This window comes from Nicotiana tabacum, chromosome 1, assembly GCF_000715075.1.
Source record: "Nicotiana tabacum cultivar K326 chromosome 1, ASM71507v2, whole genome shotgun sequence".
NCBI classification, from domain to species: Eukaryota; Viridiplantae; Streptophyta; class Magnoliopsida; order Solanales; family Solanaceae; genus Nicotiana; species Nicotiana tabacum.
In genome coordinates, this window is record NC_134080.1 from 35013869 (window position 1) to 35026901 (window position 13033).

The following is a 13033-nucleotide window of genomic DNA, read 5'->3' on the forward strand; positions in this document are numbered from 1 at the left end:
TATCGCTTACCATTATCAACTGTTACCATGTCATCCACCATCACCATACTCAACCACCACCAACACCATCACAACCACCATCCTCAATCATAGTCGTCACCATTATCGACAATCGCCACCCACCATCTCCACTACTCCCACCACCATCATTCACAACCACAAATTTATCCACCTCAATTACCATAACTAACCACCGCATCACCATCAACAACCATAGCCGGCATTGCCCACCATTATAAACTACCACCACCTTCCTCAATTACAATCACAATTACCACTACTACCCATCATTATTAACTATTACCACCCACCACCACCATCCTCTACCATAACCACCATCACTATCAATTACCACTAGCTACTACCCAAAACCACCACCAACCACTGCCTCTAGTCGGCATTCACACGCACAATCGTTAGCCATCACCACTACTAACTACCATATTTTAAAAAGTATATTTTATTGATAGAATATTAGATTAATTAGTATTTTATTTGAATTTTATGTTTATTAGTTTTCAAATAAAGATAAATTTTATACATTCGGAAATTAAACAACAATAATCTTAATCATTTAGTATTTAGATTTTAATACACATTTTAATATTCGGGTGCATATTCAGATTCAGATTTCTTAATCTTAATACACATTTTAATATTCAGATGTGTATTCAGATTCAAACATCTTAATCTTAAAAAGGAACAAATGAGGCCTAAGTCATGGAGCACTAGATTCTAATATATGTGTGTATTTGTGTGGAAACCAAGTATAGGAGAGTAACATATATGATTTAGAACCCACACTCCCAATTCATCACAGACGGATCCAAAATTTGAACATTAAGAGTTTGAATTTGAGATCTACTACGATCCATTTCATTTATCAGGTTTGAAATTTATTATTTATACTTTTTAGTGGATCTTTTAACACATGCATACTGATAGTAGGCTATATAGTCGATATTTACACCTTAATAGGACCATACTTTGTTGTTGTTTTATAGATAATTTGCCAACAAAATGCTCTAAATAGTGTTCTTTTGTTTAGGAGGGAATATTATAGGAGAGGAAGCAACATGGAGTGTTTTGGAGGCGATAATGTGAAGAAAAACACCCACTCAAGAAGTACCCGAACACAAAGAAGCATAAATGGCCTGGGCAAGAAGACCACCGCGACCGCGGTGGCACCGCGGCGAACCGAGGCAGATTAATGAAGGAAGGCAGAAAGGTCAGTATTCACCGCGGTCGACCGCGGTTGGCCACGACTGCGGTGAACTGTTCACGCAGCTGGAAGTTTGAGGACCAAAGTGTAATTTCGGAGAAACTTTTGTAAAACCCTTATAAGCTTTAGAAACTCGCCCAACTGGGAGAACAAGCTAATTTTAGACTATTTTTGGAGGAAGAACAAGTGTGAGAAGATCAACCAAACATTAGAGTTTTTCTATCTCCTTTTAATTCTTGCAATTTTACATTATGAACAATTTAGTAGTTATTGCTTATTTTGTTATGAGTAGCTAAACATTTATCTAGGGTTGATGGAACCAATTGTTGGTTGAAGTTTTGACTCAAGTTGTTATAATCGAGCCGGGTTTATGATATGATTGTTCAACTACGTTTTGTATGGTGATTAATTGAATGGGCCCTTGATTAATCGTGTTTAATTACCTTATATTGCTTGAAAAAGAATATTAGGTTAGATAGCTGTTGAACACCACCACTTTTGGGTAATTGAAGAGATTCATTACTTGAACTTAAAAGTGGGTTTAGAGATAACAAAACTTTGGTGGGATAATTTAGAGTTGCATACCCATTGTCAGCTAGAGTAGTTCGAGAGAATGCTCTAGTAAATTATTGTAGTTGATCGAGAGATAATTACGATAGCCCATAACTCTTAATCCTCATATAGTATTACGGCGAGATTATAGCGGAAGAATCAAGACCTAAACTAGCAATTGGGGAAATCAATGCCCTAGACCTTTTTACCATTGAATTATCTTTGTTTTAGCTTATTGTTGTTTTCAATAGTAGTTGAAGTAGTTAAATAAAAACCCAGTCTTTATTGATCAAAAATCTTGCATCTAGAGATTGGTTGAGTTGATAATAACATTGCCGAAAAGTGTAATAGGTAGGATAGTTCCCTGAGGATTCGATTCCGGACTTAAAGCCGGATTATATTTGCAGCGACCGCTTTGTCCTTTAAAGGGCATAGTTGGGCGTTATCAAATTTTGGCGCCGTTGTCGGGGAACTAACGGTGTTATTTATTACAACTTAGAAGTAGTGTTAAAAATTATTAGTTCAAATCAATTTTCAAAGGTGTTAAACAATTTTCATTGAAATTCTAACATCTGAACTCTTGTGGAATTCAGGTGTATGCCTAGAAATTCTTCGAGGACTGGAGAACTGCTTGAAGGACTTTCAGACCCCGAGAAAACATTCAGGGCATTGAACCGTGCTAACAGTAGGATCCAACAATCACAACAACCACACCAGCTTGAATTTGACATGGGTGACGTAGAGAACGTCAACGGAAACATCAGGGATGAGCCAGCTGACCCAAACGTTAGAGTGGTGGCACCTCTTGTGCCAGAAGCTACACTTTATGATTGGGCTCAACCCACAACTGACAACCTGGCAACTGCCATAGCTGTGCCCGCAATTCAAGCGGAGACATTCCAGATCACCAACAACATGCTACATCTGCTACAAAATAAAGGATTGTTTTCCAGGTCACACATTGAAGACCCTCAACAACATTTGAATTTTTTTTGTCAATTTGTGTGACTCAAAGGCAGCCAAATGTGACCCCAGAAGCTATCATGCTATTACTGTTCCCGTTCTCTGTGACTGGGGAAGCTCAGACTTGGCTAAATTCGCTCCCAATCAATTCCATTGTCACCTGGGAGGAATTAGTAAAGCAGTTTTTGAATAAGTTCTACCCGCCCAACAAGACTGCAAGGCAAATTGATGAAATATTGCAGTACAAGCAGCAGCCGACTGAAACCTTGCAAGAAACTTGGGAAAGATTTAAATGGATGCTGGTGAAGTGTCCTCACTATGACATTCTAGACCAGATGCTTGGCCAAAGATTCTACATGGGATTAGCTGACAATCTAAAGGCCAATGTGGATGCTTCAGCTGAAGGTGCATTTTTGAGTAAGACATTCAGCGAGTACAAAGTCCTTCTTGACAAGATGTCCCAGAATTCGAGGTGGATGGCTAGAGGTACAACACTGGCACCTATAGTGCATTCAGTACCTCTCGACCCAAATAATTCGCAGGCAGAGAACATGGCCACACTCATGACTCAGATGAGTATTTTGACAAAGAAGATAGATGAGATTGGTACCAAACAGGTGCATATTGTTGACACGACAAATGGAGGACTGTGTACACCCTGTGTTAATCAGTCTTATGTGTGTCCATGGAGCGGAGAAGGTGAAAATCAAGGAGCAAGGGAAGATATGAATTATGTTAACAACTTTGGGGGTCAGAGATAAGGAGGACAACAGTGGAGACCGGTACCAAATCAACAATACAGACCCAATGTGCCTCAGCCTGGGGGCATGCAAGCTCAAGGTCAAATGGTGCCATACCACCAGAGACAACAGGGATACTCACAGCAGAACCAGCAACAGTTGACATATCAGCTACCTCCTCAGCAACAAGATAACAACATGGTAGAGATCAAGGGGATGCTCCAGCACCTCATTGGAACAAATGGTAAGATGCAAGAGAAGTTGGCAGTATATGACTCAGCTATAAAGAACATTGAAACTCAGTTGGGGCAGTTGTCTATGGCTTTAAACAATCGCCCCCGGGGAACATTGCCAGCGAATACAAATATTAACCCCAAGGAGCAAAACCCGAATCAGCTGATGGCAGTAAGTCTTCGAAATGGGAGAGATTTAGACAAAGAGCAGGAGGTTGCACAAGGCAGCAAAGAGACTACGCCAGCCACTCCAATTCCACTAGAGGTAGATGAACTAACAAATCTGACTGAAGTGGTAGTTGAACAGGGTCAAGATGAAAAAGGTAAGGCTAAGGTAAGGCTAAGGTAAATGAACAAGCTACAGAACAGATGATGCCTCTTGTGCCATAGAACCCCAACAGAGAGAAGCCAGCAAGCAGTGAACAAAGGGTGATACCTACTGTCATCCTTTTTACACCACCTACACCCCGCAAAGGGCGTAAAGGAGTTTTTCCATTTAAATGACAATCGGAACGGGATTTAATTATTAATTATTCAGAGTCGCCACTTGAGATATTAATGGTGTCCCAAGTCACCGGTTGAATCCCGAACCGAGGAAATTTATGACTCTGTTAACAGTCCGCGTACCAGAAATCCGAGTAAGGAATTCTGTTAACCCGGGAGAAGGTGTTAGGCATTCCCGGGTTCCGTGGTTCTAGCACGGTCGCTTAACTATTGTATTTGATTTTATCTGATTTTAATACATGCTAGCTTATGTGCCTTTTATTAATTTTACACCGCTTTTATTATAATATTTTTTTTAAGAATGGCGACGTCATGAAAACGCGTTTCGAACCACGTCGCAATCAATGCACCCGTAGTTATCAACACATTTCGACTTCGTCAAGATTTGGGTTTGAGCCGCATCAATGCGCACCCGAGTTTAAAAAGGTTATTTAATTAAATCGTGCCTAAAGATGCTAACGTAGTATTATTTTTGGGAAAAGCCATGGAGTTCGCTAAACGACCATCCCAAATTCTAATTATTTCGATAATTATTTACTAAGGGCCCCACATTTTTTTTTTGCGGTGAGGCTCGTCTCAATTTATGAACCTCTTTTCTATCATTATTTATTTTTAAGGATTACGATGTCGCGAAAACGCGTTTCGAACCACGTCGCAATCAATGCGCCCGTGATTGTCAACACATTTTGACTCCGTTGAGATTTGAGTCATATAAATGTACACCCGAGTTGGGGATAAGGTATCATGACTATGCCACGAGAAACCGTACCCATAGCCACGATATTTAATAATAATCACGCCTAAAGCAAGTTACGATGTTCATAATTGGTTCATTTCCCATGCTTACGGCCTAATGGTCTAGTCTAATAGTCAACCCATTGTTCCCCAATCTATTACCTTGTTTCTTTCTCAATTAACTCAAAACTAACATTAGAATTCCCATCCCAAAATAAGCAATAACATGATAATTACAAACAAAACTGTTGCCAACCTAAACGTTCCTTTTAACTAAACACGATTCATATGCATTAACTTTAAAGAAAGCAAATGGCAAATTAACATGTAACAAGACCAAGCAATAAATGGTGACATGAATCCAACAAATCCACCCACGGCATAAAACTGACTAAATCAACTAAAACTACATAATGAAAGGGAGGTTAGTTCGAAGAGCAGCAGCAGAATAAAACCCATTCAGTAAACTAGCAAAAGCAAATAAAGGTAAAATAGTATGAGAATAGACCTTACGCGATAAGCTTTCTTTATATTTAGAAACCAACTGTGAACAAAGCTTCGAACGAACATGAGACGGTCCTAGACCTCCGCCGGAATCTCTAACGGAACTGAATAGACCCGACAAACTCGACGAACTCGACTCGATCCAACTTTCTCTTTTGAATTCAGACTTGGACGTTTTTGTTTTTGGGTCGACGAAGAAGATGGGGTGTCGTAAGCGACTGGACTGTTGCTTCAACCTGAAGAGGACGAAGTCCAATGGGGGGGGTCCTGCGTCGTGTATTCGGCGTAGCTCTAGATTTCAGTCCATATCCCAGGTGTTATTTTGTGTTGTCTTCTACTGGTTGCTGGTTGAGAAGAGAACGACAATGGTTCCTTTTAGAGGACAGAGACGGGGAAAGGGTGGGGGTCGTGTGCTCGAAGAAGACGATGCAAGGGTGGTGGGTCGTGAAGAAGGCGACGCAGGTATGGTGGGTCGTGAAGAAGATGATGGTCGGGGGGGAAGGTCGTTTGTGTTGCGCAGTTTCTCCAGCTGCTGCTCCTATCAGCTTCTTAAAATGAAGAAGCATGCGCAGCTTTGCTGCCTTTCTTTCAGCTCCCCTCTTCCATGCGCAGCTTTGCTGCGTTTTTCTTCAGCTCCTTCTTCGTTTCCTTCTTTTGTTTTCGACGAAGTCGGGAGGGGTTGTTTTTAGAGATAGGGTCGTTTGGGTTCAGGGAGGTGGTGGGGTGCGAAGAAGATGATCCGGGTGGGGGTGGGTCGTTTTTGTTGCGCAGCTTTGCTGCTTTCCAGCTTCTTCCCCCGTTTTTTGTTTCTTATTCTTTAGTCTTCTTTTTATAGTGTAGAGTCTAGGTTGTAGGGTTTTAGGTTAAGGGGTATGGGCCTAGGAATTATGGGCTTGACAATTGTGGGCTATGTCCGAAAATAGGCCTAAAGATGGGTTGCTCGAGCCCAAGCTCTATTCTTTTGCCGCGAATGAGATTAAAAATACGCGCCCATTTATTAATTAGTCCTACTATTAAAATAATTATTAGAACAAAACTAACCATTAAACAAATCTATTTTTTTTTTGTATTTTCAAACATTATATAAAAATAAAAATACGATACTATTTTTATATTTTTTTAGATTAAAAATGACTACAAAATATTAATGAACTTATTTTTTGTAATTTTTGTTTTCTTTTACTAAAATAAAGTAAAAGAGTCAAAATTACTTAAAATATCTATATTATGCCTAAATTAAATATTTTACGCTAATATATAAAAAATCTTGGGGAGGGTCAAAAATCACATGTCTACACCTACACCATTCCCTCAGAGACTGGTAAAACAAAAGAAGGAAGATCAATACAAGAAATTCATGGAGATGCTGCGTCAAATTCAGCTGAATATTCCTTTGATGGATGCCTTGAGGGAGATGTCAGGTTATGCGAAGATGATGAAAGACCTAATGTCACGGAAGTTTGATTTTCAGGACCTATCCACAGTGACTCTGACGCAGACCTGCATCGCAGTAGTGACCAGACCGATGGCTCAAAAGATGTCCGACCCAGGTAGCTTCACTATTCCATGCATGATTGGGAGTTACGCCTTTGCAAAGGCATTTTGTGATTTGGGAGCCAACAAAAATTTGATGCCTCTGGCTGTATACACCAAACTGGGCATTAGCAGAGCTAGACCGACTTCGATGCTGCTTCAACTGGCTAACTGCACGGTAAAAAGACCTACTAGAATTCTTGATGATGTGTTGGTGCAAGTGGGGAAGTTCGTGTTCCCTGCAGACTTTGTTATTCTGGATTGTCAGGTAGATGAGGAGATATCTATCATTTTAGGTAGGCCATTTTTGGCCACTGGGAGAGCCCTGATCGATTGTGAGACTGGGGAATTAAAAATAAGACTGAACGATGAAGAAGTCATATTCAATGTTCAGCAATCTATGAGGAGACCTAGTGAATATGTTAATTGCTCTCTAGTGGAGGCAGTGTATGTGATCCTGCAAGAAGATGATGTGACCTTGACTGCTAAAGATCCATTGGAGGCATGTTTGACAAATTAAGAAGAAATGGATGGTGAAGGGGTGGCTGAGTGGGTCATGTCACTTGAAGGCCAAGGATTCTGGAAAAGGGAACCTCAGTTCGAGTCCCTTGAGTTAGAAAAAAGGGCTACACCTCCAGCAAAGTCATCGGTAGAGGAACCACCCAAGTTGGAGTTGAAGCCGCTTCCAGCTCACTTCAAGTACGTTTTCTTAGGCCCCGATTCTACTTTGCCTGTTATTATATCATCTGGTTTGTTAGATGTGCAGGTAGAACAGCTCTTACAGGTACTGCAGGAAAGCAAGACTGTCATTGGCTGGACCATGGCAGACATAAAGGGTATCAGCCCAGCCTTCTGTATGCATAAGATTCTCTTGGAAGAAGGGCACAAACCTTCCAGAGAACATTAACGAAGGCTGAACCTGAACATGAAAGAGGTAGTAAAGAAGGAAGTGATCAAATGGTTAGATGCGAGAATCATCTTCCCCATCTCTGATAGCAATTGGGTTAGCCCTGTCCAATGTGTGCCAAAAAAGGGGGGAATGACTGTTGTGCAAAATGAGAACAATGAGTTGATCTCAACTCGTACAGTCACGGGATGGTGGATTTGCATGGATTACCGAAAATTGAACACAGCCACCCGGAAGGATCACTTCCCCTTGCCTTTCGTTGACCAAATGTTGGACAGGCTGGCCGAGCGCTCACACTTTTGTTTCTTGGATGGATATTCGGGGTACAATCATATATCAATAGCCCCCGAAGATAGAGATAAAACATCCTTCACTTGTCCATATGGCATCTTCGCCTTTCGGAGAATGCCTTTTGGGCTTTGCAATGCACCGACGACATTTAAACGGTGCATGTTAGCCATTTCCACAGACATGGTAGAGGATATTATGGAGGTCTTTATGGATGATTTCTCCGTGGTGGGAGATTCATTCGAGGATTGTCTTCACAACTTAAGAAGAGTGCTCAAAAGATGTGTGGAGACAAATTTAGTGTTGAACTGGGAGAAGTACCATTTTATGGTACAGGAAGGGATAGTCCTGGGACATCGAGTGTCCAGTAAAGGAATTGAGGTCGACCATGCTAAGGTTGACGTGATTGAAAAACTACCACCGCCTACTTCAATCAAGGTGGTGAGAAGTTTCCTTGGGCACGTCGGGTTCTACAGGCGATTCATAAAAGATTTCTCCAAAATTGCTAACCCATTATGCAAACTCCTTGAAAATGATCACCCCTTTGTGTTTTCTAATGATTGCAGGTTGGCATTTGAGGAGCTGAAGAAGATATTGGTAACTGCACCCATCATTGTTGCACCCAACTGGGAGCAACCATTTGAGCTCATGTGCGACGCAAGTGACTATGCCATAGGAGCAGTCTTGGGGCAGCGACAGGGTAAACTAATGCACCCGATTTATTATGCAAGCAGAACGCTGAGCGGTGCACAACTCAATTACACTGTGACGGAAAAGGAGATGTTGGTTGTTGTTTTTGCATTCGAAAAATTCATGTCATACTTGATTGGCTCGAAAGTTATTGTTTACACTGACCATGCAACAATTAAGTACCTGATAGAAAAGAATGAGTCAAAGCCACGCTTGATTTGCTGGGTTCTTCTGTTACAAGAATTTGATCTGGAAATACGTGACCGAAAAGGGACAGAGAACCAAGTAGCTGACCACCTTTCAAGGTTGGAAGGAGCTGAAAAGAAGGTAGAGGTTGAGGATATAACAGAGACATTCCCGGATGAACAGTTACTAGCAATGACAATGGAAAAGGCACCTTGGTATGCTGATATTGCTAATTATTTAGCAAGTGGTATTGTACCTTATGAACTCTCCTCAATACAAAAGAAAAAGTTCTTTCGTGATTGTCGGTATTATTATTGGGATGAACCTTTATTGTTTAAAATATGCGTAGATAACATGATCCGGCGGTGTATCCCCTAGAAAGATGAACAATCTATTTTGCAGGCTTGCCATGCTTCACCATATGGTGGACACTTTGGAGGAATTCGGACAGCAGCTAAGGTGTTGGAGTCAGGCTTGTACTGGCCTACTCTGTTCAAGGATGCCCATGCTTGGGTTAAAAGCTGCGATGATTGCCAAAGAACTGGAAACATATCTCGTAGACACGAGATGCCAATGATCACAATTCAAGAGGTGAAGATTTTTGACATGTGGGGGATTGACTTCATGGGGCCATTCGTCAACTCGTATGGTAACAAATACATATTAGTAGCAGTTGACTATGTCTCCAAGTGGGTCGAAGCAGTGGCTCTCCCGACCAATGATGCCAAGAGGGTACTAGGCTTTCTAAAGAAGAATATTTTCACGCATTTTGGTACCCCAAGAGCTATACTCACTGATGGCGGAACCCATTTCTGCAATAGAGCATTCGCACGACTGTTGGAAAAATGTGGAGTTCGTCATAAAGTGACCACCCCGTACCACCCACAATCGAGCGGGCTAGTTGAAGTGTCTAACAGGGAGATTAAAAGTGTCCTCACAAAAACAGTGAATGCAACAAGGACTGACTAGGCAAAGAAATTGGATGATGCATTGTGGGCATACCGCACAGCCTTCAAAACCCCAATTGGTATGTCACCGTACAAGTTGGTATTTGGCAAGGCATGCCACCTCCCAGTTGAGCTAGAGCATAAAACACTTTGGGCATTGCAGCAGTTGAACTTAGACATGGAGACAACAAGCACTAATAGAGTCACGGGATTACATGAACTCGAGGAATTCAGGTTCCAGGCCTTTGAGAATGCTAGATTATACAAAGAAAGGATGAAATTAATGCATGATAAGCACATCTTGGATCAAAACTTCAAACTCGGAGATCTAGTGTTGTTATACAACTCGAGATTGAGATTGTTCCCAGGTAAATTAAAGTTCTGATGGTCAGGACCCTTCAGAGTGGTGCAATTGTTCTTGAGTGGAGCCGTAGAGATTGAATCAGAAGATGGGACAAACAAGTTCACAGTAAATGGGCAAAGGTTGAAACATTACCTGGGCATGTCTGATGAAAAAGGGGATAGAGTGGTAATCACTTTGGGAGAGCCCCAGTATACGGATGAGGAGTGATGATCAAATGCTTGCGTCGTGACGCAACGTTAACTCAGGCGTTGTGTGGGAGGCAACCCACGAATGTGTTGTTAGTGTATTCATGTAACTTCATATATTAAAAAAAATCAGCGCCAGCACCGCGACCGCGGTGAACCGCGGTGGAAGGCAAACATTCTGCCTCATATTTTTCGTCTCACCGCGACCGCGGTGAGGCGTAAACTTTCTGCCTCAGATTTTAAAACCCACCGCGGTCGACCGCGGTCGGTCCCATGTAATTTTTTTTTATTTTATTTTTTTCCGTTTTTCTGAATTCTTTTCCTCCTCTTTTAATTTTACAACCCAAACCCCCCCTCTTAAACCCAAAACACGACCCTCTCCCCCATATTCCTAATTTCTCTCTCTCTCTCTAAACCCTAACCTCCCCAATTCCTCTCCTCTTCTTATTCTTCTCCTTCAATCACACAACCCCCATCTTCAGTTCCTCTCCTCCTTCCCCCCTTAAGCTAAGATTCTAACTTTTTTTTTTTTGGCATTGTGTTGTATTGTGTTGTAGTTTATATAGTTTTATATTGTGTTGAGATGTAATTGTTGGTATACTCCTTTTCTTCTTGTTTTTGCTTTTCCATTTCGTTTTTAAATTTGCTTGGTGAAGGGGCTGTGAATTGCATATTTGTACGGTGTTATTAGTGGGTGATTGAATGAAGTAAGTGTGGGGTGTGTTGGTGTGGTAGTATACTTATTTGGGGAGGAGCTTGGATGTACCCATGAGGGCTATATGTGTCTGGATAGTGCCTTACTCACAAGGTATTTGGCAAATTGCCCCAATGGAGATATAAGGAGCTATTGTGAAATGGTTATGGTGAAGTCTGAGTAACCATCCATAGTCACATATTTTGCGCACTCACTAATAGGTGTTTCGTTGTATGACAGGTACAATGAGCTCCTCCAGGAAGAGACGAAACACCGGACCCTCCATCAGTAGACCGTGAAGCTCCTCACGATCTAGGAGCCAAGCCAGTGCACCTCAGTTCGATAGCACTCGGTTTGTATCCAGGACAACAGAGGATAGGTACAACCAGAAAGCAGCCAAGAAGCTACAACCTGAGGTGCACATCATCGAACGACTTTGGAGGTGGAATGCCCCAATATGTTTAATGAGTTGCGGCGGTGTCAGTTGGACATCTTCTACGAGGTACCAAAGGAGACTAATGTTCAACTAGTAAGGGAGTTCTATGCGAACTTGCCAGAACATGAGAATGGGGTTGTGATGGTGCGCAATACCCCGGTAAATGCATCCCTTGATGCCATCCACAGGGTATACAAGCTGCCTGTGTTTCGGGGTGAATTTGATCCTAATCGTATTTTTAGCGAAACACGGGCCTTGTGGGGCACTCTTCTTGATACTATCTGTGTGCCGGACGGAAAACACCTATGAATCAAGCACATGATTACTCTCAACTCCCACTATCTGAATTGGGAGGCCAAGTGTTGGCTCACCATTGTCAACGGTCGATTGTTGCCATCCAGCAACACGACAGATGTTAATCTACCACGGGCATTCGCAATCCACTGTTTTATGTCCCATAGTGATTTTGATGTGGCCCGGCTCATTCATGAAGAGATGTTCATTCGATCACCTGAGCTAACCAAGGGCCTCTACTTCCCTTCGCTAATCACCTGGCTGTTCCGTATTGCTCGAGTCCCTGAAGACCCTCGGGTTGATGGGAGATTGCCACTAAAAGCCCCATTCTGGGCGAGAAAAATTGGAATTGGACGAGAGCCGATGGTGCATGTTGATGACTCTGATAATGATTCGGCTGATGATGATGATGATGATTATGATGATGATGATGCTGAGGTAGCTGAGGTTCCCCCTCCTCCGAGAGTTGATGTGGCAGGCCCATCACAGCCGCGCCGGAGCACCTGTATGACAGCTTTGGAGCAGGATATGGCTGGGTTGCGTACCTCAGTCAATGATTTGGGTGTCCGTGTTGATGCGGTGGCCGAGAGGCAAGTGAAATCGGAGAAGAAATTTTTTGGCTGGTTAAGAGCGCTGGGACGTGCATGCAACGTGAACCCAGACACTGTCTCCGATCAGGAGTGAGCCTTCAGGGAAGTTCCTTAACCTCACTGTTCTTTAAATTTTAAGCCATGAGGACATGTCTTCATTTTAAATGTGGGGTGGAGATACTTCATTGTATGTTTGAAATTGTAATAATTGACTGTTTGATTTTGCTTGTTTTGTCTTGCTTTGATTGTTTTGATGCAGAGTAATAGTTCATTAGGAAATCTAAAATAGTAAGTGACTTGTCCTGACGACGGATCTCTTTCGGCGATATTCTTGAGGGACTTAGTCGAAAAAATAAATAAATTGGAATATGGAGACTCTTCCTGATGACGGATCCGTTAGACAATTTTCTTGAGGGAAGTAGTCTAGAGAAAAGACCAAAAAGATTTTTTTTATTTTATTTTTAGG

The 13033-nt window shown here is 42.0% G+C and overlaps 1 protein-coding gene across 1 annotated transcript; it reads left to right on the plus strand.

The window, feature by feature from the left end:
• Window positions 1-6810: 6810 nt before the first annotated feature.
• LOC107769074 (uncharacterized) lies at window positions 6811-7506 on the plus strand. The gene has a single exon (XM_016588255.1). It carries the CDS (start codon window positions 6811-6813, stop codon window positions 7504-7506), a length of 696 nt encoding a protein of 231 aa, XP_016443741.1.
• The last annotated feature ends 5527 nt before the right edge of the window (window positions 7507-13033 follow it).